The following is a 26,090-nucleotide window of genomic DNA, read 5'->3' on the forward strand; positions in this document are numbered from 1 at the left end:
AAAAAACAGCATTTACCTTCACTCCTCTGGGGCCGGGATAGCCGATAGGACCCTGTGGGCCAGGCGGACCCTGAAACACATCCATTGGAAATTAAATAAGGAAACATCCCGAGCACTGCTTATGTTATAATCTACCAGATAATCTACAAGAATATGCTCTTTTCCACCACTGACATAGATTTCTTGGGTAGTTTATTTCTAATGTCAGAAATGATAAATAAACCATGTGACTAGCCCTACTTATCCCAAACGTATCATGTCATATATTCATGCTAAAAATAAGATAAATATTGTATGTGAAGTAATGTAATAATTAATAACTAATTTTCTAAACCTGAAAAAAAATCTGATGTCCTCAGTGGCTACAATAGACAATTACAGATTAACCAAGAGGATCAATAATTTCTAACCAACAACTCTGTATAAATGTGTAGCATTCACATCATTAAGAATATGATCAAAATGGTGTCTTTTCCATAGCTGGTTTCATGGCACCAGTCTACATAAAGGAAACAATATGTTATATATAATATACAATTTCTGCAGGAATGCTGAGTATTTTAATAAGAATCCAAAACTAACAACTCTAAATAAGAATGATCCTGCCCTTGCTACTATAACCCAAAATAGTATTAACACTGAATAAGTTTTATTTAGATATTTTGATAATTGTTGCTCTTACAGTCCATCTCTGCTTCTTTAAGGGTTGCCAGAAAGTAGGAAGTGATGATGAAATTTGAGTGACATAAACAGTGTAATGATATTCAGTCATTCTGGTCCAAGTTCACTATCACAATTCATGGTCATTTACTCCACATTTACTACATATGCAAAATGCGGATTTATTTCTGACCATGGGAACAATTTTAAAAAACAGAAAATGCATTCTAACAAAAGGACTAATACAACATTAAAAGTTACCTAATATGTATTTGTTTATTATATCCTAAACAAAAAACAATTCTAGGGACATGCCATATTTAATGGTAGCAAACATTCTTTTGGAAATGAAGACATGTCTACAGGTGGAGATGAATTAGTCTCTGGTCCTTATTTTCTAACAGTCATGTCCCTAAGCAATCATGCATCACATATGCATCACATATGCTTCGCCAAGATGACGAGCGCAGGCATGTTCCGGAGGAGAGGGGAGGGCGTTTCCAGGAGGCTGTGTAACGTACCAGAGCACCCTTATCTCCAGACTGGCCTTCCTTCCCAGGGTGACCCTATTTAGCAAGAAGATACACTGGTAAGACGCAAAGAGAAAGGCAGTACACGATACTATTACATTTTATTTTCAAAATATTGAGATATTACTTGTTATGTTTCAAAACAAATGGAACATTTTGCATCCGTGTGCATGGCCTTAAATAACATTGAAAACTGTGGCATTTGCATAGATGCAAGTTTTTTCAGCTACATAAGATATTTGAGAGAGCTTGGGAAAAACACAAAAAAGGATACATATTAGTATTCATCAATAATTCAACCTCAGTGTCAATTCGTCTTACATAATTAGTCAGATTTCAATCTGACTTCTATTTTGCATATTGATCAATTAATCAGACATGCATCTTCAAAGGGGAACTAAGGCATGTGGGTGGGACCTTGAAAATGCAGCAAGATCATCAATAATACTAATAGTGTCAATAGTCAACTTATTGAAAATTAATAAATAAAAACGTGCAGCTCCATCACCATTATAATCATTAAACACAAATAGAGGCGGAATGAAAAATGTACCGTAGCTCTGAGTGAGAAGCTGTAACATACGGAGACGGAAGAACATCTGACCTGGGGTGGTGGGCACACGGGACAATGTACAGATCCCGTGTCATAGAGACCCACACCTGAGCCTATATGATCCTATCAACCGATGTCACCCAATACATTTAATTTAAAAAAAGAGGTTTGAAGAGGAAAAAAGAAGCATCAATAACAAATTCTTAAGAATTCCATTACTGATTGCTATGCAATAAACATTGCAATTTTTTTTGAGAAAAGGAGGGACTCCCTGGAGCTGAGGAAATTAAGGAATGGTGAGGAAGCCCACCCGGACTCCTATGAAAAGGAAGAGAGGATGCAGGTGCTTTCTGTGGAAAGGAAAGGACACCGTGAAGAAAGGTGTAACGGAGGCAAGGCTCAGAGCCTGGGGCAGAAAGGGCGTGGTGAGCATGTAAGACTCTGAGCTAGAGCACCAGGTTCTCCAAAGTCCCCGGCAAATCAGTGAAGAGATCTGCCATGGGGAAGTGACATGGTGAAGGGTATTGGAGCTCCACCTTTAATTTCGGACTGATTGCTTGTATTCCTGAACTCATGAACCCTGTCAGGCCCCCGGGAAGCTGTCTGTGAAGATAACAGAGGTGTGGGGAGCGGGGAACGGTTACTCACAGGAGGCCCATCAGCACCCGGGAGGCCCGCGAGCCCAGGTTTGCCTTGAGGTCCCTAACCAAACAGAAAGAGAAAGTGTTAGTTTCAAAAGTGAAAATGAGGAAAAGGCTGACTTTGTACATAGGAACCTACTACTGATAAAATTCTTGAGTCACTGGTTTTTATACATAAGCCACACACACATAAATACTTTTGAACATATGATGTAGGAGAAATGGGACATAGAGATAATTAAAACCTAACTCAGCAGCTGTAAAAAGAAACATGCTAATTTCGGGCCTGCTTACTGAGCCTAAATGTGTCTCTCTATTTAATTTTTAAATTTTTAAAAAATTTATCTTTATTGACTGACAGAAGGCAGCTGGTCAATGATTCTGTCTCATCATTGATGTTTCCATCTCTCTCTCTCTCCCTTCCTCTCTGAAATCAATAAAAAGGTATTTTTAAAAAAAGAACAGGGATATAGCAGGAATGCTGGGTGGTGGACAGAGCTGAGGTGTTTCCATTCGCAGTGTTTAGGAAAGCCATGTAGACCAAGCATGTCAAACTCAAAGGCTAACACGGGCCAAATAAATGAGGCATGTGGCCCGCGGCCCGCGAATCTGACGTGCTTGATAGACTGATAGTGAAGAGTTTCACAAGACCTGACTTAAATCTCTACCAAACAAAAGATGAAAGGTAACCTTCAACTTGAACAATTTGATTTTATAACTAAGGTTAATGACATCTCATTTAAAACTTTCAATCCCCTTCGCTAATGTGCAAAGTCACTTTTAGCTGAGTAATTGAACATTATGTAAGAACTATTATAAAACACTATATTTTCAATGAAAGTATTTTGACTGTTACTGAAATTATCTTTTGCTATCAAGACAATGGTCTTATTTCTTAAGAACAAAATGTAGAGGTCTCGTGCAGACTATTCCATTAATTATCACAGGTGTGATACTTCTATGTATGGCAAGGTCCCTGTGGGCATTACTGCACGAATGCTTTGTTGTTGCTACATATTTAAGGGAGCACTACAAATATTCGAACTCTCGTACTAGCCCTGGCGGGTAGCTCAGTTGGTTAGAGTGTCGTCCCCAAACACTATGGTTGTGGGTTCCATCCCTGATCAGGGCACCTATAAGAATCAACCAATGAGTGCACCAATGAGTGGGACAACAAGTCGATGTTCCTCTCTCTCTCTCTCTCTCTCTCTCTCTCTCTCTCTCTCCCTCCCTTCCTCTCTCTCAAACCAATTTAAAAGTTGGTTGTGGCATAACTATAAATTTACTAAAGATCATTGACTGTAGACTTAAAATGAATGCATTTTATAGTGTGAAATTATACTCCCATTAAAGCTATTTTTAAATTATATGTTCATAGAAATTAAAACTATATATAAGGGGGAAAGGCATTAGAAAGAGCAGCTGACACTACTGTGACTACAGGGGACAGAAAGCAGCACTTAGGAAATCTAGCAGAGACGATCAGAAGGAAAAGACATCGCTTTAATTAAAGATTCATTCTTGTTTTGATCCAAGCATTGGGTTATTAACAAGATCATTTGTCATTTATATATAAGAAATGGTGGCAATGATAACTTCACCATTTTCCCTTAATCAGATCTTGCCACAAACCCTTTGTCACAAGCAAACCTAATTACATTTCTTTAAATAATGATAACGAAAAGGAGAATCAGAGAGAGAGAGAGAGAGAGAGAGAGAGATAACACTGATGCACACCAGTGCCGTTCTGAAATTAGTAAGCTGAGCATGTCACATTTGGAAACTATCCAAATGGAAACCCTGAGAAATTTCCTACTTTCAGTTCAGGGACACGTGTACCCTCGTGGTTAAGCCCCAGATCAATTCCTTATGGCTGAGCCCCCGAGATATCTTATCAATAACCCCCGCCTAAGGTTGACGCCCAAACCGCCCGCCAGACATCACTAGACCCACAGAGACTCACTTTTTCCCCGGGAGGGCCGATGGGACCTTGCGGGCCCGGGAGACCCTGTGTGGAGAGAACGCATTCCGAGCGTCAGGGTCACGTCGCAAGAGCACACGTGGTAGAACAGTAAGTGGTCAGCCCTCTGTTTCACAGGAAGGGAGGTAGCAGCATCTGCATCTGTCCCCTGCATTCCCCGGAAAGTTCCGGAACGCTCTGAGCTACTCTGTGGGCACCGGGCTCCTGCAGGTGTGGCTGACCTGCGGGCATCCCCGAGCACCAATGACTCCCGTTCCTCTTGCAAGAAAGAGGCCTCGGCACATGTGCTGCACGTTTCTGCTTTTAACTGACTTTTTCCAGTCACCGTCGACACTGAGTATGACCTTGCTTCAGCCCAGGTGGGCAGCGCAGTGGTCAGACAATCGCACACTTTACAGTGCCCCCCGCTCTTCAGGTGCCCCCCTGGCCGCAAGCATCGTCTATCCTGTGTCCATGGTGTCCCCTGGGCTGCACCTGACCCCCCTGAGACTGTCCTGTAGCTGCCCTCCTGCACCTCTGACTCCCTTCACCCTTCCCGCCCAGTCGCCCCACCTCCTCCCCTCCGCTCTTTTTTCTTTTTTAAGGGGAAAAGGAATTCTCTTCCCACTCTCACACTGCAGAGTTCTGAGCTGGATGTGGAAATTCTGCGGCCGTGGAAAGACACCCCCTCACCCCACGGTCTCAGGAGCTGGCCCGCTCACTCACCTGCGGCCCGGGGTTCCCCTGCTGACCCGGAGGCCCGGGCTCCCCCTGGGGACCCTGCGTAGGGAAATAGGCAGAGACTGTAACGGCCGTTTCGCATAACAGGTTGGTTTTTTTCTTCTCAGTTGAAAAATAGCCCCACATCCAGCCCCCCTGTGGACAGTCTGGGAAATCTTGCCAAGTCTGGCCGCCCGCGGCAGCTCATGGCCTTAGCCGATGTGGGAAGAAACCTTCATTTCAGATCCGGCCGCAGCAGGAGTCTGCGACCCGGGATTGCGTAGGGATGCGCTATTCACGGACACGTCCCACGTACCATGTTGCCTTTCGGTCCTTGGGGGCCGTCGATACCTGCGATGCCCTTCAATGAAAGAACAGAATGTGTGTGATGTGCATCAGCTTAGATGCACCCGCACATCAGAGAGACTGGCCTCCTCATGGCCCCACACCCTTGGCCCCGGGGACTCAGATCAGTTCAGGACGGGATGGGGATGAGGAAGAAGGGGAGACCTGTGCTCGGGCATCTGTTCCCAGAGGGGAAAACCCAACAGCAGCCCCCACTGTGCGCTGGGAATCTGATAGGAAACATCACAGGAGATAAACCACAAGGAAGAGCTGCCTGACATTGACAAGCAGTGTGGCTGGGTCTGGGAACATCCACGCTGTTATTGCTCATATTTAAGGGTTTGAGGTTACACTGCCAACAGGGAAGCTCCTGTACTAGCCCTGGCCGGTGGCTCAGTGGAGCTGTCTGCTGAAGGCTGTCCGGCCTCCCCGTGTCACACCCCACGAGCTTTCCCTGGCAGCCCCACCACGGCAGCCATACTCACAGGCTGCCCCACAGGTCCTGGCGTGCCCCGTGGCCCCAGCAAGCCCCGAGGGCCCTGGAAGGAAACAAACAAACAAAGGAAAAGCTCGTCCTCCTAAGAAATGCGCTCCCAACAGGCCCTGCCTCAGAAGACACCTGAATGTAATGCTCAGAGTAAAGAGACTATAAGTCGTCTCTGAACTCACAGAAAGTGATATCTAAGCCCATTTTCCGTGCCCCATGGTCAGTGTTGATACTGACCCGGAAGCCAGAGTGGATGGCAGTGAGTCTTTGCTACAGAAACCGAGTATCTTTGTTTCTGTGAATTTCCGTAGGAACCACTTGGGATATTTTTTAAATAAGAAACAGCTTAATGCTTTAAGTGTGTCACTGCTGGGTCCCTTCAGACTGGAATGGCAGCACAGAATCGGATTAAACCTCGTGTTTCTGCTCCACACGGAGACGGGTCCCCGTTCTCATCTGTTTTACATTGGGGTTAAGTCCATCTTGAGGGAATATCCCCAGAGGGGAAGAAGCTCCCGGTAAGTATGTACACAGATGATAGAAGCCATTTCCCTGAGATGTTTTAAAAATTATTTTTGTTTAATCTTAATCAACTTTCCTCCTCTTCCCTCCCCCTCCTCCATCTGTTGGGGTTTCCTCTCTTTGAAAAGTCAACACAATAGCTCCCTGTTTCTCATATTCTCTCGAGCTCTCCTGCCTTTGAGCCAACAGGCTCTATAAGTGGCAAATCATTTCTATGTAAAAGTCCAGATAAAGCAGGAAACGAGAATCATTTTTTTCCCTAAATGGCTCCTTGCACAGAAAGAGTCATATTATCGTTTTAGATTTACAGAGACATGCCCCTTCATGGGCGTAGGCCTGCCTCCAGTCTGGTTCTTTGATGAACTAGCGTTGGGTAATGCTTCCCAATTCAGTTTTTTCACTCGTAAAATTCAGTGGAAGAAACTAGACTCTAGCATACTTTATTCTTCTATCTGGCATACTGAGCACTTCATGTTGTAGTGTTTTTCTGGTAATAAGCTTCATTTATCCTAAATGCCCAAATAGATTCCAGAGCTATTACTGATATTAAAAAAAAAAAGAAACAAAACAATGAAACAGCAACCAAACCAGAGAAGGGTTTTTGTCGGACAAGATGTTATATTTTACGTGCCTTGTCTCTCCAGTGTCTGAGCACTGATAACAGAAAAGCACAAGGTATCCTTTAATTATTTTACATAATAATCACCTGGTTAATTAGGTAATTAATAGTCACCAGCCTTAGTCATTGACCTTATGGGGGGCAGCCCCACTCACTATCCCTCCAAAACGGGGGGTGTAATTTACAAAGAACACAAGTTGCTTACAGCTTCCCCTGGGAGGCCCCGCGGTCCGATTTCTCCGTCTTCCCCCTGTCATTGCAGAATGAGTGGGAGGGAAGCACCATTAGACAATGTGTCGTTTCTACGTGATCTGTTCTCTTATGTCTAATTGTAAACATTTCCATAAAAAATAAAGTTGCATGTACCCTCATTCCGTCTTCGCCAGGAGGGCCGGGAGGGCCTTGGGGACCGCGTTCACCCTAGTAAATCAACACAAATGCAATTCGAATATGAAATCAAGCAGACGGCTTAGAGGTCTGTTCTGGAGCTCTCCTACCACCGGAACAGAGCCTTCGGCAGGAGGCCTTCGCTTCAGCGCCCCCCTCAGAGCACCTCGCAGGCAAACCATCCCTTCACATGAACTGGTGTCGCTTTAGTATGCTAGGGAAAGAGTCCCTTGGTTTTTAAAATGAAAAGGTTTAAATTAAACACTCAAAATAATTTCCAGACGTGGAATTATTAATAGGTAAACCGTTAAAATATTATTTTGCTGAAAATTATTTCAAACATGGATACACTTTGGTGATTTTAATTTCATTTAAAATTTTTCTGCTTCTAAAATAATTCATATTAAATCAGCACAACTCTAGAATACTAAAGGAATTTGGGATTTTTTTTTAAAGCAAAACTATGTATTTCTCTTGACATGTGGTATGCATGCATTATCTTGCTAGACAACCTTCCTTTCTTCCTTTTCTTTTCTTTCTTTATTTCCTTCTTTCTTTTTAAAATATATTCTCCAATTTACCTAAAGGTTATGCTACCTTCATTCTTAACTTCTAGAAAAGAAAAATGTAAAGATCCAAAACTGATTTTTTTTTTTTTTTGAGAGACTGATTGCTAATATCCCACTAAAAATACCTCCTGGATTGCTGTTCACAATGGTGTTTATTTAGCCCTACCCAATGATAAGCTCCTGCGTTGGATTGCAAGGTTATATTATAGCAAAGAAACAGCTGTGGTGTCTCTGTCTACCAGAAGCCTCTCATTTAGTATAATAAAAGAGTGTCCAGCATATTGTTATACTAATAACAGATTGCCTACAAATGTCTTCTTTTGAGTATATTTCTACAAGTGGAAAATGTAAGGCTAAAGGAAAAATTAAGGCAATTATAAGAAAAATGGAAGGTAAAATTAAATCCCTAAATTATTGTTCTTCTATAATTATATTTTCTACATACATGTAAATAAAAATTCTGTCTCAACTTATGTTTATATAAAATGAGTATTTTAAAATCTAAAAACAAAGAACTTATAGTAATACTGCATGTGTAATTCTACCTATCTTTCTTTAAGTATCAAGTAGGTGTTGTGACTAACTGGATTAACAAATATTAAATTTTCTTCTAATTTGCTAAGTTTATCAATTCTAAAGTATTTCCTAATATTCTTGTATTATCTCCATGTAAAAAGTAACAGAATGGTATATCTTACCCTGTGACCTTTGTCACCTGGCAGACCTGGAAGTCCATCAAATCCTCGATCCCCCTATAAAATCATCATCATCAACATTATTATCATCATCACCTTCATCACCATCATCATCACCATCATCATCAGCACTACAATCTTCATCATCACTATCATCACCATCACAATCACCACCACCACCACCATCATCATCATCATCATCACCACATTTTCAGTTTCATTCTGTGGGATAATTTCACTGTGACATAATCTTTTATATCAAGAAAGACATTTTAAAACACAAAATTTTGAGGGCTGCACTGACATACAGGATCTGAATATATAAACAGCTGAGCTCCTGACCTTTGACCCAGGTTCTCCTGGCATTCCTCTTCCTCCATCAGCTCCTGGACGACCCTGATAATGCCAAGAACATGATTAACCAAAAGCTAGTATTTTCCGACGAGCACAGAGGAAAGTACGACAAAAGAGCCGGTGACTTCAGAGTCCCTCAACGGAGGCCAACCTTACCCTTTTGCCAGGTTTCCCCGTTGGACCAGGCGGCCCTTGGACACCACGCGGACCCTGTGCCAAAACATCGCAATTAATTCATTTTCTAAAATTCTTGACCAATAAACTCAATCACATTGACAGACATGGTTTTAGGAATTTATACCCAATTAACTTTACCTTAATCATTTTCTGAATCGATACCTTTTTCTCTTTATTTTATGTCTTAATCGGTTTAACACAAGAAAATCAGTTCTTATGCAAAAGTCCAGATAAACTAAAAGACAAGTGAATCAATTTTTCTAAATGACTTCTTGCAGAAAAGAGTCATATTATTTTATTAAGTTTATAGAAGCATGCACCTTCATTTAAACAAAAGGAACACAGTAATATTTTAAACTTTTTAAAAATCCTTAATTATTCATTTTTTTCCCTCAAAACCTGAGGATTTTGTATTTCACTGGACTTAAAACACCCTAACCCATCCATCTCATTCCTCTTTTGTTTCTAACACCTTTCCCTTCATTTCTGGCAGTTCCTCTCTTGGGTAGTCTTTTATTTCATTGATCACACTGGGTTATAATTGCCTATTTTTCACAGTTGACTCTCCCATTGATTTAACTGTTGCAGTTTTGGACTAAATCTGTCTTTTTCTCCTTTATCTTCTTCCAACTCAGCGCCGTGCCTAGCACAGGTGTTTTCGATCCTCCGTAGAATGCCGGCGGATGCCTGGCGATCCTTGATGCAGATGACTGACTAGCACCAAGCCATGCCAGGCAGAGTGAAGGCTGAAGATGCTCAATGTTTCTCTCCTGAATCAGGACAATGCAATGTTGTATCTACATATGAAGTCTCCCGTGGAGATCGATACACGTTTTTCAAAATAAAATTACACAACTAATCATAGATCAAATGCAGTTCCAGTATAAATATTCATAGGCTTTTATATTTAACTAACTATAAATAATTAAAGTTAATTTAAACAGCATGCATATCTTCTGGTAGAAAATGTAGCACATTTGAAATGACAAATAATTTTATGATCACTGTAAAATACTGATGATAAAAAGTATAAAGTTAAGGGTGTCTAATACTTAGAGGTTAAGAGAATGCAGCTTTTAAAAAATCATTGCAGAGAGAGGACCCTACCCTGTCTGTACCCAGCTGGCAGGCAAGGGGCAATTAACAGCAGGACAAATCTTGTTAGTTTTCAATGAATATGATCATCTGAATGTGCATCTCTTATTTGCTCAAATTAATCAAGTCACTGGCAGTCAACTGGCCACTAAGGATTTCACAGGGAAATGAGATGATGTGAGCTTCAAGGTCGTGTCAGTAATTTCTTTCCTCATAAAACAAGTGGCAGACACTCCCATTATCCTACTTGACAACAACAACAAAAGGCGAAAATGAAAGAAGTGACATAAATTGTTTTTACCTGAGGACCTGGGTCACCACTCTCCCCTTTGGCCCCCGATGAACCAGGCCCCCCCTGGAGAGAAAAGGGAGGATGCAGTCATTTAACGGGGCAATTCCCTACCCACTCTCCTCCCACCATTGTCACCTGAGATGACTAAACATTATTCAAAATGTACCTCATCCAATTAGTGTGATTGTATTAATAGGATAACATTTCCAAGTCCTTTGAAATGCATCTCCTCTCAGACTGTATTCCAGAGTGAGCTCCACTGAAAAGCCTATTTTAGGGATAACTACACAGAAGCCAATTTCGTGAAATCACAGGGAAATTGTCCTCAATGTGTGCACCATCGGAGCACTGACGATGACACACGGGCGTCACTTGTCATCGCACTTACATGCGCCCTACGGGCACCACGCTCTCTGCATCGGGTGTGTGCTGAGTGCGCGCAGGCAGCAAGGACCGGGCAGGCGGCTCTTGCTTTTACCCTGAGATGTTTACCAGACACTGCATTCTACAGCAAAGCACGTCAAGAACAGAGGCTACAGCCATCACCGCAATTGTCCCGGAATAATGCCGATGCCTGTTCTCAGATTGGCCTGTGCTTTTCCTCCGAGAACAAGTCCTTGTGACAAACCTCTTACCAACACGTACAGAATGCACAAAGTGCCACCAAAGTCTGGCACGTTAACTGCAAAAATAGAAAAGCATTTTATAAAGGTCCTGTGAGTTTTCGACATAAATACTAGGGACTCCTTTTAAAAGCACTCACTGGGCCTCTCGCTAATGACCCACTGGGCCGTCAAGAAACGGTAAAGTAGCCCGGCCGGCGTGGCTCAGTGGCTGAGCATCGACCTATGAACCAGGAGGTCATGGTTCGATTCTCCGTCAGGGCACCTGCCCCGGTTGTGGGCTCGATCGATCCCCAGTGTGGGGTGTGCAGGAAGCAGCCAATCAATGATTCTCTCTCATCATTGATGTTTCTATCTCTTCCTTCTTCTCTGAAATTGATAAAACTATCTTTTAAAAAAAGGGGGGAGCAAAGTAAAACCACCACTTTTGGGTGAAGCTGTAGCATGCTCTGTGGTTTTGCTTCAATCCTGGTGTGTCAAGGTCACATCAATAACAAATAAAATAAACAATAAAGACTAGCTGGTCATCCCCCTAGAAAGGTTTAGAACATTACAACTGAACCTGGTGGTAATAGTTTCTTCATGCCATACAAATATACTTTGTGTGTCTAAGAAGTGAAGGGTTCATTTAAATCAAATTCATATTCCATTAATAGTGCATTGAATCAAAGCAGGAAAAATTAAAATGCTGCTGTCTGAAAGTGTCAGCTCTCTAGCGCCTCCTGGTGGCTGCAACGTGAAATAACTACTCATAGAACTCCTGAGAAAGACAGCGAGTCAGAAACAGGAATATTCTAACCTTGAAAGTGACAAGAATGATGACTTTCAAACTTCTAATTAAGAATTCCTACAACCAAATGTCTTCCAGAGAAAAACTGGGCTCTACATTAAATCTGATTATTAATCACCGAATTGAATGCTAGGGCACTCGATTTATTTTAATTAATTTGCTGCATTATGTTCTCTGTATATAAGCACTACCTACTCAACAGATTATAATTACTTTGCCCAAACACTAATTCTAAAAATTGTCATGCAATAATTGAGAGGAACAGGACAGGTGGAAAAAGACATTTTCTACGTTTCCTGTATATTTTATAAGCTAAGCCCCCATTTGTCTGTTGGGAAGAAAACAATTGAATGAAGACATTTTTCATTGGAAGAATGTACATATTTGTCTTAAAATGATGTAGTCTCTATTTCTTTTTAAATTCTTAATGTATAAAATTTTTTGGACTCTAGCGTTAACCGTTATTTGAAAGTCTGGAATAATTGGATGTTTTGGAGCGAAGGATAATAGAGAAAATGGTAAAAAGATGCAATGTGACTTTTTTCTCTCAGTACTTACCTTCAATATTTAAGGAACCTGATACTTCCCATAACAAAGACTTAAGTAGTAAAATTCATTCATCTTGGATGTAACACTGAGAATGTGCACACGGTCATCAATGTTATATCTTTCTGCCCACGTGATGTGACCCTTAATGACTGTTTGGTGAAACAGGAGGTGCCAATTTTCTCTGCCTTTACTGGTTCTGCTCCCCACCGCCCTTACCCGCTACAAATCCACTAGGCTTGTGTTTGTCTGGATGATAAGTAGGAAAATTCTTTTGGAAAAGACAGTGTTAGAGGCCCTAGACTAATATTTTTAAAGTAATACATGTCAGTGTTTCCCAAACATTCTTGACTATAGGAATCAAGCCGGTGAATTCTTTAAAATTATAGTTTGCCGCTTCCGACCCTGAACCTGTATCATCAGAGTCTCAAGTTCAGGGTTCAAGAGCATTTATTGTTAATGACATATACAGGTAACCCTTCTGCGCCCAGATCTGTAAAGCACTAACTTGCTTCTGATGTTCTTTCATCAGGTAAACTGGAGTTATCACTAAGTAGCCATTAAATATTAACACTATTTCTTCCCTTGTTAAGTAGCATGGAATCTTCCATGTGAAATTAGCATACTGTGAGAGGCAGAACAGTAAAAATACGTGATAACACTTAATAATTCACATAGAACTATGTATAATTTAAATTCTGTGGGACATATTGTCAGCACGTATATTCCACATGAGCTCATATGATTGAGCGTAAAGCCCTTCAAAATAAATGCAATGTTATGGAATTTCAAGATTGAATTAAGAGAACTGTAAGTACATGTAAAACTACATAACAGACGCTTCAATAAAATACAATAGTAAATCTCTTACTCTCATCCTAATAAGAGTAAAAGCGATTAAACAGAAGATTGTGTACTTGATTAAACTTGAATAAAATAGTTTTGCTATGTGTCCACTAAGTAAATCCAAGATAAGATTTTCATTTTCAGGTCTATAATTTCTATAAATACCTATTCAATAAAGCATATTGAAAGCAGAGTGAGTATACATGACTTTTTATATTGAAAAACAAATATTTAAAATAGAAATTATTTATTCCATTAATTCTAAAATCAATGAGAACTTGCGTTGCGATCCTACAGTGTTCTTTTTTTCTAAAGAAAACAATATGGTTTGAAAAAAAAATCTGCATTTTGTGGATTGCTACAATGCTTACTACTTAGTAAGTTTCATAAGATTTGAAGATACTTTTAAAAATACTCGTAATATATTAGCAAACTAGTAAGGAAAATCAAACACTTATTTTCCAAGAGTCTCTAAAAGACAAATAATTTCTCCAGCGTCTGGATCACTGTGTGGAATACTGCAGGCAGTCTCGAGTGTAAGCCAGGTCTCCTGTTTGCTCCTAATATGATGGAATAATTTTCACTGGCCTCAAATACTTTTTCTTTTATTACGGAAAATTCTGTTTAGCATAAAATCAAGTCTCAAGAATTTAATGTAAAATTGAATTTTAGTAACTCTAAATATTATGCAAATACATTATATTTATATGTAGAAAAATTAGCATTAGAATATGTGACTATAGTTTTCATGGTATTTACTTGATTTGAAAACTTTTCACTGAAGCAAAAAAAAAACCTCATTTTCATCAAAATTTACTGAGGACTCCATTCTAAGAGATTTTTTAAATGGAAAGAAAATTAAGCATGAGTTGGTATATATACACCCTAGTTTCACCAGCCAGAGGGATGAACACTGCGTGGACCAAGCTGCCCGTGGAACTGCTATTTTAGGGATTTAAACACACATCATCTTGTTGGGGAACCTACCACAGGACCTGGTCTTCCGGTTAGACCCATGGGGCCAGGCGGACCCCTCAGCGCAATCTAAAAAATAAGATATGTCAACGTTAGGAATGTCCTACTGGACTCGCGTGTTCAACCACAAAATTCTTTGGCACAAGCAACCTCACGTGACAGATGACCAACACAGGCATGACAGCTCCATGCTAGGAAGAGGCCTGGTTACTGAAGAATCGCTAGTTTCTAGACCTAAATAAGTATCAGACATTTTTTAAACCTTTGGAGCGTATACAATCTTGTATCACATACTACTAAGATTTATTCAATTAAAAAGGTTAAAATAGACCTTAGAATAAGAAATCTAATATCTGATATAGTTTTCTACTCTGAGAAGTGTACTTTAGAATAATGTATAGACTTCTCTTAAATGTATATGTTCAGTATTTGTTGAAAATACTTTTAGGTGCTCTAAGCAAACATTTTCTAGCCATTATTTTAGGAAAGACTATGTCAATGAAAGCCAGGTGACAAAATGCAAAATTGATTAAAAGAGTATGGCGATACACTTCTTTTGACAAATCTCAAATTTAATGTTATGTAGAAATTTATTCTGTGAAATCATAGGCATGCATTACTGACACTGAAAATTAGAAATGTGAAATTAGCATACTTGAAAAGCTGGAACAAGTGGAGTACAAAGAATAAATATCTGATAGATGTTAAATTAGTATGGTGTGCGAGTTTTGAGTATTAGTGATTCCAAAGGTGAATACTTAGATTATCCAAACAGATATCAAAAACAATACAGTAATAGAAATAATATGTAAAACTGTATTAGAAAAGTGCACAAGATGAAAACGGTAGGATCTCCAAAGTTTCGCTACTGACTCACCATGAGATTTTTGACAATACACTTCTTAATCCTTGAGATTAAATATCTGAAAAATTGGAATTATAACGCTTGCTACCTATTTCCAAGTAGGTTGCAAGGACTAATAAAATGAGGAATTCAGTGGCCTCATAAAATATTTAAGCTCAAACAATTACCTTAAATTTGTTCAAAGTAATACAATTTACAAGATAAATTGTAGGGATCATTGACAAATGATTTTCAATATTTTTGTATTTGTTTATGGTAAGGTCTAGTAAACAAATATTGAAATTTTTCATTATCTTTATACATGATGTCACCACAGAATGGCATATTTCTAGGTGAACAGACTGGTAAATATGTCAACAAATATTGGTAATGAATTTAAACTTATGTTTTTAGATATTTTCTACGCTCAGATTTATGATGATAAACAATGATATCCCATAGTGATTTACATCGCTGAGCGGGTGGGTACCCACTCCCGCACCAATTTAGGCCTTTATTTCCTTTCGTCTTTAAAAAAACTACACTATGAATAAAAATGTTATATGATTTTCAACTCTTTCCCAATCCCTTCTTTGATTTACTTATGTATAATTTAATTGCAATAAATCGAATTATTGCCATTGTAGGAAGAAGTGGACGTGAAAGACAGAGAGTACTAGGTCTAAACCCACCAGTGTCTTCAAAACAAATGAAAAAATGTGTGTGTTATCACCAGAGTTATCTATGGCAATAGTGCAAGCGCCAGTCACTGAATACTCAACTAAGGGGAAAAAATCCTGCTGGACAAAAGATACAATCTTAGCATTTCCCCATCTATATTTAATATTCTACTCCACAGTATTTTGTTCAAAATAGTGGCACCCTCCCGATGCGCGCGCACACACACACACACACACGCACACTCACGCGGGCGCACGATCTAGCATAGGAGGGTGAGGGCACACACGTTGCTGCTTCTTACCCGAGCCTGCTGCAGGATCGCCTGGGCCTGCGCTTCCTGAGCAGAGACCACTGGTCCTTTGGAGCCGTCGCCGCCGCCATAGCGAAACTGAGCAAAGGCCACATACAGAAACTCAGCATCAGCCTTTGCTAAGGAGGTGCCTTACTCACTAGACAAAAGCCACTCCCTTAACAGAGTGGGATTTCACACAAGTCCAAGGTCACACCATCATGAATCATGATGCCGAGATTTCTTTATTCTCTTAGGAAGTCTCCTTCTGCCCTTAGGCAAGGTCTCTAGACCATGTTCTACCACTCCTCCAAGAGGCTAGAGCAGGGGTTCTCAACCTGTGGGTCGCGACCCCTTTGGCGGTCGAACGACCCTTTCACAGGGGTCGCCTAAGACCATCTTGCATATCAGATATTTACATGACCATTCATAACGGTAGCAACATTAACGTTATGAAGTAGCAACGAAAATAATTTTATGGTTGGGTCACAACATGAGGAACTGTATTTAAAGGGCCAGAAGGTTGAGAACCACTGCACTAGAGGCTTCTTCCCACTGCTCAGTTCCATCCTTTCTGAAAACTCTATCATGTGTTTTTCATGTGCACATATGGACCCATATTATCCATCCATTTGTAAAAATTCCAAATGCACCAAGTCAGAGGTGGTCACAGGGCCATTGCTATCTCATCGAGTAAAATTTGGAATCACTGTGAACACAGTGTACTCCTTGAGATGTATTTATTTTGTTTACCTTTTCTTTACTAAAAACCGATCCTAATTATATCCCTCCATAAAATCCTAAAGCTTCTTTTAAATTTTAGCTTACAATGCAGCATGAGTCAGTTTCTCATACGTAATTATTACTTGCAATTTTATTGCCTTTACATAAATAAATCATTTTCCCCAGAGAAGTAGGGCAGCATTAAAAGGAACCTCATGGTAAAGCAAATAACTTTTGAGCAATGAATGACACTAGAGAGATATCTGTTTTTAAAAGTATCAACTATTGTTTATATAGTGAAAAACAGTATATTAATATTATGTTAACACATGAAATACAGATTAATCATACAACCAGGATAAAGCACGATTGGGAATATTAAGAAAAAACTCTATGCTTTGTTGTCAAAAGTGTAATCAAATTCTGAAACCTTAATTCTAAAGTAGAGATTAATATTTACTAGATGTTATTTTCAGTAAAATTTCTCATAATTTCCAAAGGCTGCTTGATTTTCTACCTCATAGGATGATTTTTAGTGGACCGCTCTGTAACATGGTCCAACAATATTTTTCAGAAACAAGATGACAAATGTTAAGTCCTCTTTATAGCTACAAGAAAGAACATACCGGTAACATCAGCATGGTACCAGGAGGACCTGGTAGGCCATCAGCTCCTGGTAAGCCAGGACGTCCTGGGGGACCCTAGAAAGCAAATAAAATCCTCAAAATTAATAAATGAATGAAATAATCAAATTTATTAGAAACTGAATAACTTTCCATAAGTCTACATGATCTCATTGGCATTTGTCTTTTCCTCCTTGGTTAATCTCCTTTTAGTAAGCCTACCTAGGAAGAACTGTATTCATTATACTAGTTAACATTATTTTCATAATGTGCAAAGTTATAGGCTACACAAGGATGGTAAAAAAAACAAACCCAAAAACAGAAGGATGGGATTTCACATGAAGAGTTTGGGGAGACTAACATAAAAGTTCGGTTTCCCCATGTGACCCCGATGCGATGCTCATTATTAGCTCAGACTCTACCAGCCATCAACTAAACACCCATGCAGTTCCTGGAAATTTTGTCTGAATTCAAATTGAAGAACTAAATCTAAAGTAATGGGTTGATGTCAACATGGAAATTGATCATAAGTTTTCTCACTAATTATCACATAGATAACATGCACATTCTCTACCCTCACTTTTAAAATTATAGCTAGAAAAGTTAACCTAAATGTTGCACAACATTACATGTATAAACACCACCCCCACCGCAGTGAAAGGAATAACATGTTAAGCTTATGGAATGTATTTTAAGTTTTAATCTACGTTATATCCTTTAGTTCTGAGGAGCCCCTTCACTTACCCTATCGCCAGGGTCGCCGGGGGGTCCAGACGGGCCCTGTAGACCTGGAGGGCCCATAAGACCCTACAGAGAAATAAACCAGCATCTGAGTCAGATTCCTGCTCTCATTAGGATGCAGGCAAATTCATCCGACCAACATCAAAGAAGAGCTCATTTATCTTTCATGAATATACAACTGTCTCTCAAACAATTGCCCTATTTATCTTCCTATGAACAGACAACATATAGGGACCACTTTGTGGCTATCTGGACTCTCCCTCTATGAAGCTGCTCTCCCGGTGGAGGCAGATGGTCCAGGGAAACACAGGGAAGAACTCCCCAAGGTCAAGTCCCTGAGGTAGATGTTGGTCCCGGGTCTTAGGGAAGAAATGGTAGACTCCCAGGATCAGACCTCAAGAACGTGAGAGCCATGTGGAAATGTAGCATCATTTAGCCTGGAGGCAGTCTTCTATTTTCTTTTATGGGTAAAAGCATTTAAAGGCACCAGTATCACATGCTTATTTCAGATGATGAGATTTGAATTAATCCCACAAAAGACAGAGGTTGTCATAACAAAGTCAGATCAGTACAACTACCTGCGAATAAAGACCCAGGGAGTGATGTCAGCCTCACAGGGAAAGGACAAAAGGAGCTGAGAGTCACTCCATTCAGAAACACAGACAAGGCAGCTACAACCTATTAGAATCCTGGGCCCCATTCACGGAGATATGTCTACACCTTTTCCATAAAAATAGCCACGGCTTTTCTTTTACTTGCATAACTTTCAGGTAGAGGTTGAAAATGAGGTTAGATGCGGAGATATTTAAGCAACAAAAATATCTAAAACAAAATATATTTCCACTGCTCTCAAAAGAATCTCAGAGGGAAGCCAGGGGTGGGTGGTGGGTGGGCAAAGATCAACCAAAGAACTATGCATATATGCATGACCCATGGACACAGAGGATAGGGTGGTAGAGGCCTGGGGCGGGTGTGGGGGGGGTGAGGATTGGCTCTGCCACCCTAGAGAAAGGGGGACATCTGTAATACTTTCTACAGTAGAGGTGTGTGTGTGTGTGTGTTTTTGTTTTTTTTAAAAAGAGTATCATTTGGATAGCCAAATCAGAAAGCAATCCAAGGCCCAGGTCCTCTGAACAAATATTCGCCTCTATAATACTCAAATTAGTCTGAAATATATCAATTCAATAATGTATCAGAAATCTTATATCTGATTATTTTTAAAAATCAAGACAAAAATAACCATAAAACGTTTGCATACCGCAGGTCCGGCTGGCCCTGGTGGTCCTTCGATCAGCATTCCCTAGAAAAGGGAAAACAGGCTCTTTTCCAAGGAAAGTGTAACCGCTCACCTTCTACCTGCCTGACTCGAAGGAAGCATTTTAAAAAGTGAGTTCTCCATTCCTACCACAAAAAACCAATCACAAACACTTTTGCATGAGGAAGGCAGAACTCAAAATGATAGAAGACATGGGTCCCTGTCCTCAGAGAATCTATGGACTCGTTAGAAAACATATAGACATCCGGATCAGCAACATGACAAGGGGAACATGCTAAGTGCTTCCAAGAAGAGTAAAACCAAGGCATGTGACCAGGTTGTCCCCGGCTCCCAGGATAATTCCAGGCGCAAAGCAGGGACTGCAATACTGGTTGTGTGAATGGAAGAATGGAAGGGACACCCAAGCACTTTAATTCAGAAAAGGAGAGAAAAGTGCAGACAGAAGCAGCTGGGATAAATATGAGATCAGCTCTTAAGTGCATAAGAGAACCTAGTACTATTTCAGGATAAGAACCAGGTCCAAAACGTTCATGATTCTACTGCCGAAAATTGTTTTGTCATTTTTAAAGTTGGTTGTAAATGTTCATAACAAGGGCAAAGTCATTCGGAAAACACATATTTTTAAAAGCCTTCAGTTGAGCATGTGGCATCCTTTCTCAGATTTTGGAGAAATAGAGTGGATAGCCAATAATGTCCTTATAGGTGTCGCGTGTTCATTTTTATTCACCCACCATCTTTTTTTTAATGTTTATGTCATTGTAATTTCTGAAATGATATGCATGACCATGAGGCCAATGGTTAGACCCACTGCTTTAGTTCTAATGCAGTAGTTTCCCCAAGGTGTTCAGCAGGTAGGACAGTAACACTGTTTTCCAGAAAGAATATGTTTCTTACCAATATCTTGAGTGGTAAGAAAATTAACAGAGCTTTAAAAGTCATGTTTGGAGTGAACTGGAGCCTTTTTATTGGGAGGTAAGGAACTGAGTGTGTTTTTTTTTTTAAATCTTCATTTGATTACCTAATGTTATTTGGCTATGAAACTTAATTTTTTCATAATTATTTGTATCTATGTCAAAAAACATGTCTAATAATGTCCACTCAGACATAAGAGGAGAAATCACTGGCCTGGAAGCAGGAAGAGCTCAAGTCTAGTGACAGCTCCACCTCAAACATTCACACCCAAGGGAAGCACTGAAACCCCTCGAATCTCAGCTTCTTTGGTTGTAAAACGGGAGAATTAGACCGGACACATTTCAGCCACTTTCAAATTCCAAAATTCCATAACTCTCTATTTTTTGGTTTATTGAGATTCCCCTTGCCAGAAATGGCCTTACCGACTCAGTTATCTGTGACAAATTATATACACATTTGGACAACAGAATTGTCAATGAACATAGTGAAATAGCTACCGACCTTCACAATGTGTTCACACCAGTACTTACAGGTTCAACGACCGCTGGTTCTCCTTTCTGTCCTTTTTCCCCGTATCTGCCATGGCCATTTATCTGTTGAGTGAAAATTCAAGCAGCCTGTCTTTAAATAAATAAGGCCATTAAGTACTATATATATATATATATATATATTAATGATTTCAGAAAGGAAGGAAGAGGAGAGAGAGATAGAAACATCAATGATGACAGAGAATCATTGACCGGCTGCCTCCTGCACACCACCTACTGGGGATCGAGCCCACAACCGGGGCATGTGCCCTGACTGGGAATCAAATTGTGACCTCCTGGTTCATAGGTCGATGCTCAACCACCAAGCCACCCCAGCCGGGCCAGTATTTTTAACAAGGCAAATATCTAAATGTATTTTAAATAACCTATTAAAGTGTGTTTTTTTAAATAGCAACCTATTCAAGGTTTAAATACTGAAAATATAACATAGGAAAACATAATGAACATTAATACTGAATCCTGAGTGAGAATGAACAACTGCTTCTTAAAGACAGAAAGATAAAGACATCCACAGACCTTAAAAATTGTTGCAAGGCATTAATCAAAAAGTGTCATCAAATTAAAGTTAATAAAATGGAAGAAATGAGTGGGGGAAATGGGGGAAGGTAGTTAAAAGTTTAAAATAATAACAATATAATAACAAGTATGGTGCATCACCGAGCATCACCAAAATATAGTGTAAAAATCAGAAATTTCACTTACCACCCAAAATCATTATGACTACATTTTAATCGCATCAATGAAGAGAAAATCTGGATGTAATTCTATTCAAGATTATACTTTCAACAAAGACTCCAGCTGTGTGGCCAGAGCTACAACGGGGGCAGGTCCCCAGGGGGGAGAGTCTATCAAGATGTCCTAGCTGTGATAAGTGTTCAAAATTTATATGAGAAGCTGGATTTTATTTATTTTTAAATGTTTTTATTTATTTTTAGAGTGAGAGGAAGGGAGAGTGATAGAGAGATAGAAACATCGATGAGAGAGGAACATCATCGACTGGCTGCCTCCTGCACAGCCCCTACTGGGGATCGAGCTGCAACCGAGGTCCATGCCCTTGACCAGAATCGAACCCGGGACCCTTCAGTCCACAGGCCGACGCTCTATCCACTGAGCCACACTAGCTAAGGCGATAAGCAGCATTTTAAACCTGGAAAGACATCAAGATGAACATGGAAACACTCCCAAAAGAATACACAACGACACAGAGCGTAACACAGACTTACGCTGGTTTCTGTGATATCTGTTTCTGCCGGGACCCCAGGACCAAACTCTTCATTAGTGGGGCTCGTTTGCTTATCTTCATAGTCTTTATATTCATAAAAATCATATTCGCCTAAATCTCCATCTACCGGAAGCTCAGAGTCCCTGCCGTCTATTTCTTTGTTCTCATACAGTGTATCCTCGGGATTTTTCCTCTGGGCCTCATAATCCTCTCCGGTTAGATATTCTTCGGTAAACACATCTTCCACGGGACTTGGCTATTCATTTAAGTTGCAAGGAATCGGAGAACATGAAGGTTAATGTTAGTGAAGCAAGGCAAGCATTTGCAATCACAGTTCCATGGGATGTGATGGGGGGCAGCGGTTCGAATGCTACTCAAGCGAGTCTGAGCACTATTTCTGCCAGGATCGTTGAAAGAAATAGTTCTGTACATCGGTATGTACAAAGATACATGGCTTTCTAACATGTTTCCCAATAGTTCCAAGGCAAATATTCACATGGGTTCCACATGTGTATTTGCTTGTTCCATTGAAAAGAACCTTGTTAGTCAATTTGGTATTTATGGTTTAAGATTTGAATAATAAAATATGCTCTTAGTGAAAGATTGCTTAATTTTCAAATCTCGCAGAACATCCTTATGCAATATAATTACCACCAGAAAAGCCATGTAACGTTGACTCTCGATCCCGGAAATGAACTCTTCACGCCAATACTGAGACTTATCATTGCGATATGTAGGCGGAGTATCTGGCGTGTAGGGAAGGTTCATATCACCAAAGAGTTCTTTAAAGCCAATATAATATAAAATACAGATCTCACAATTTAAGACAATCAAGTTAAATATATCATTGTCAGATCTCAAAGAGTAGAGAATAAATATTCACTTAAAAAGTAAAAATTACATCAATAATACTCCCTCGGAGATATAGAAACATAAACTTACTGTAATTTTCATTTTCTCACAAGTAATTCCCTAATAAGAGTATAAATCTAAATCATATTTATTATGCAATTTTTGGCCATCTTCTAATTTTGATGAAGTTCAAATTAACTTATGTTGCTACTTTTTGAGTTTCACTTTTAAATAACTTGTTCACTATGATATAGTGAGTCTAGATGATAAAGCAATCTTGAATAAATAAGATTACACAGAATCATGTGAATAAAATGTGGCTGAATTGTAGCAATTGTTAACTAAAGGGAAATGTCCAATAACCACAGGAAGGCTGCATTCTTAAACAAGGGGGGTCTACAGGGGATGCACATTATCCAGCAGATATGACTGTACTCAGAGCTAAGAACTACAAAACTGGACGAGTTTGGGTAGATAAATAAACATCTTGAATCAAGATACCCATTTTGGGAAACGAATAATTTGGACAAGATGAAACTTATCTGTTCTTAGGCTAAAATGTCACTGTCCTAGATTATGCATCTGCATGTAACGCACCACTGAGTTAATTCCCTGCCGAGACACGGGTTATATAAATGTTCTAATAACTCAATTACTCAGGCATTGCTCACACCAAGGAAAGCGGGTATTTGACAAAGTTAAACGGAATCATACGCTCATTTCTGCACGATCAGAACGGACACATGATATGAAATTCAGAAAGGTTGCTTGATTTGGACCTACATGTCCTGAAATCTTTTCGTAGAGAAGAATGGGAGAGGTTAAAATGTGTTATTTTAACCAGAATCACCACTGCATTCCTAAGCAGTGTGGAACTGTGAGCAGCGAACAAGAGCCACGAAGACCGCACTTGCTCAGGATGCGCGCTGTTATAGAAACGCCCTGATGCCGAGGTGGGAGAACTCTGATTGTATCCCTGGCGGATACAGTCTCCCTCTCGGTGCTCCTCAGGGAAGGCCGTGTTGTGGGCACCGCTCATCACAACACGCTCAGAAGCTGGGGGGCCCCGGAGCATCAGGCAAGGCGAGCGGCCGCTCAGTCAGATCCAAGTGGCCTGTGCACGCAGCCGGGAGCCGGGCGGGCCTGAACTGACCCTGGCTGCACATGACCCCTGATCAGGGACAGCGAACCCACGTCTCTGGTCCTCTCACCGCGGCGAGACAATAAAAACCCCAAACTCGCAGAGGCTCCCTGGGGGTCCCTCCGGAGCGAGGCATCCCAGGAGAACAAGGCCCAGTGTCGCCCCTGGGGCCGGGCCTGCCCCTGCCCAGGCGCATTACCTCGTTGGTGCCGGAGACACGCCGGGGAGCTTCAGTCTGGTAACTGCCCATGGTCCCGTAGTTGTATTCTTGAAAATCTTCCACGATGTTTGCCTGGTGATAAACGCAATGGAAACGCAATTAGTCGAAATGGGAGGCGATCGCACATCTTCTAGAATCAAGATTTGACGGGGCGATCGTATTAGCCAGGGAGGGTTTGTCTAGGCGGGTTAGTCAGCGCCTCATCATCACAGATCGTCCTGGGAGTCTAGGACAGATCTTGATTGCTCTGGCTTTGCTACCTGGACCCCTAGTCTGGCTGTGGCTGCTGCTCGGTAACTTTTCTTCTTCTTGGATGCAAATCGGTCAGATTTAGGGGGCGTAAACTTTTGGGGCTTTTCCTTTGAGCTAGTGGCCACTGTCCTCGTCTTCTGTTGGAAATGGGATTTCTTCTTCTGGAACGCGCGGGGGGAGGCGGAATGGAAAACATAAATATAAAGTGAGAAGGGAGGAAGGGGCTGGGTGAGAGGAAGAACAGGCACAGCGAACCGGCATGGTGCCCTCGGGACAGCGGCTGCCAAAGGAAAACCAGTTACTGGCTCACAGGACTCAGGGGGCCGGAAGGGGGGCCACAGGGAGACGAACAGCGGAGCCCCAGCCACGTGTGTTTACCTCGGTTTGTGCTACGGTCTCCTCGGCTACAGTGGGCGTCCCTGTCACACTGTCAGCCTCTTTATAGTCTGCGTCCCCATACTCATAGTCATACTCCACCACCTCCTCGGGCGCATACTACATCGCAGAGGGAGAGACAGCGGGAACGTGGTTAGTGGCAGGTCGCACCATTAACAAAGTAGGAATCGTCTTCTTAACGTTTGCGTGGAGGAAACGTTAAGAGCCGGGGAAGGATTGGTCCTTCAGGGTTATTTTGTGTCACGCCAAGTATTATACTGTCCCACACAGAGTATAATAACCCGGGAGTGACGAAGCAGGTGCTCTGGGAGGATGATGGTGGTTAGGATTGTGAAGAAACTACAAGTTTTGAATATTAATTCAAGCTTTTAATGATTGGATATTAATTCAGACACAGCCGTTATGTATTTGGACACAGTTGCTAGATATTCGTGTTGATTCTAGTTTGTAAAACTTACTCCACAAGGTTTCTCCATAAGAATTTTACAGTCGTTTCCATGGGCGATTTCTTATTTTCTTTAAACTGCATATATAAAAATGAAAAATAGAGAGACTAGGCTTCCCAAGTATGAAAGGGTTTTGGTATTTATTGTGAAATGGAGGGTGGGAGAGAAAGGAATACAAGGGACATGAAATGAGTCTACATTTTATTGGGAATACTAGAACCAATGGAAAGATTAAATTTTAAATTTATTCAGAAATCTCGAATTTGTTACTTATGATCCAAATGAGCATACTAGAATACTTGTGAAACATTAAAAGATTCAAAATCATACCTGCTTATATTTAACACTTCGTTTAAAATGTTAAATATACTGCCTTTGTATCTACCGAAAAAGGGCATGCCATTTAGATACCATAAACTACGAAACTGAGCTCACATTGTAAATAGTATTTTATACTAAATTTTTTGTGCAATAAAATGTCGATTAAACAGACTAATTCGGGCACATCTGGCCCGTCCTGAAATACCCTCCCTGAAGT

At 40.6% G+C, this 26,090-nt stretch overlaps 1 protein-coding gene across 5 annotated transcripts in view; it reads right to left on the minus strand.

The window, feature by feature from the left end:
* Positions 1-26,090, minus strand: part of COL11A1 (collagen type XI alpha 1 chain) — a 180,131-nt gene that overhangs the window by 71,976 nt on the left and 82,065 nt on the right. For 2 of the 5 annotated variants that reach the window (XM_070396042.1, XM_070396041.1), the window contains 22 exons: positions 25,089-25,205; positions 24,438-24,530; positions 22,247-22,501; positions 21,006-21,068; positions 19,546-19,587; positions 18,291-18,353; positions 17,550-17,624; positions 16,213-16,299; positions 14,399-14,455; positions 10,616-10,669; positions 9,199-9,252; positions 9,031-9,084; positions 8,692-8,745; positions 7,404-7,457; positions 7,243-7,287; positions 5,895-5,948; positions 5,381-5,425; positions 5,071-5,124; positions 4,348-4,392; positions 2,392-2,445; positions 1,182-1,226; positions 17-70 (listed from right to left, as the gene is read on the minus strand). In XM_070396042.1, coding sequence (XP_070252143.1) covers positions 17-70; positions 1,182-1,226; positions 2,392-2,445; positions 4,348-4,392; positions 5,071-5,124; positions 5,381-5,425; positions 5,895-5,948; positions 7,243-7,287; positions 7,404-7,457; positions 8,692-8,745; positions 9,031-9,084; positions 9,199-9,252; positions 10,616-10,669; positions 14,399-14,455; positions 16,213-16,299; positions 17,550-17,624; positions 18,291-18,353; positions 19,546-19,587; positions 21,006-21,068; positions 22,247-22,501; positions 24,438-24,530; positions 25,089-25,205 — 1,518 coding nt within the window. Of the gene's footprint in view, positions 1-16; positions 71-1,181; positions 1,227-2,391; positions 2,446-4,347; positions 4,393-5,070; positions 5,125-5,380; positions 5,426-5,894; positions 5,949-7,242; positions 7,288-7,403; positions 7,458-8,691; positions 8,746-9,030; positions 9,085-9,198; positions 9,253-10,615; positions 10,670-14,398; positions 14,456-16,212; positions 16,300-17,549; positions 17,625-18,290; positions 18,354-19,545; positions 19,588-21,005; positions 21,069-22,246; positions 22,502-24,437; positions 24,531-24,718; positions 24,872-25,088; positions 25,206-25,564; positions 25,623-26,090 lie in introns of those variants that run through there. The other 3 variants (XM_070396044.1, XM_070396045.1, XM_070396043.1) reach the window with 3 other exon arrangements.

The sequence above is a fragment of the Myotis yumanensis genome, unplaced genomic scaffold, assembly GCF_028538775.1.
Source record: "Myotis yumanensis isolate MYYU_CA2020_CCGP unplaced genomic scaffold, mMyoYum1.0.hap1 SCAF_17, whole genome shotgun sequence".
Taxonomy (NCBI): domain Eukaryota; kingdom Metazoa; phylum Chordata; class Mammalia; order Chiroptera; family Vespertilionidae; genus Myotis; species Myotis yumanensis.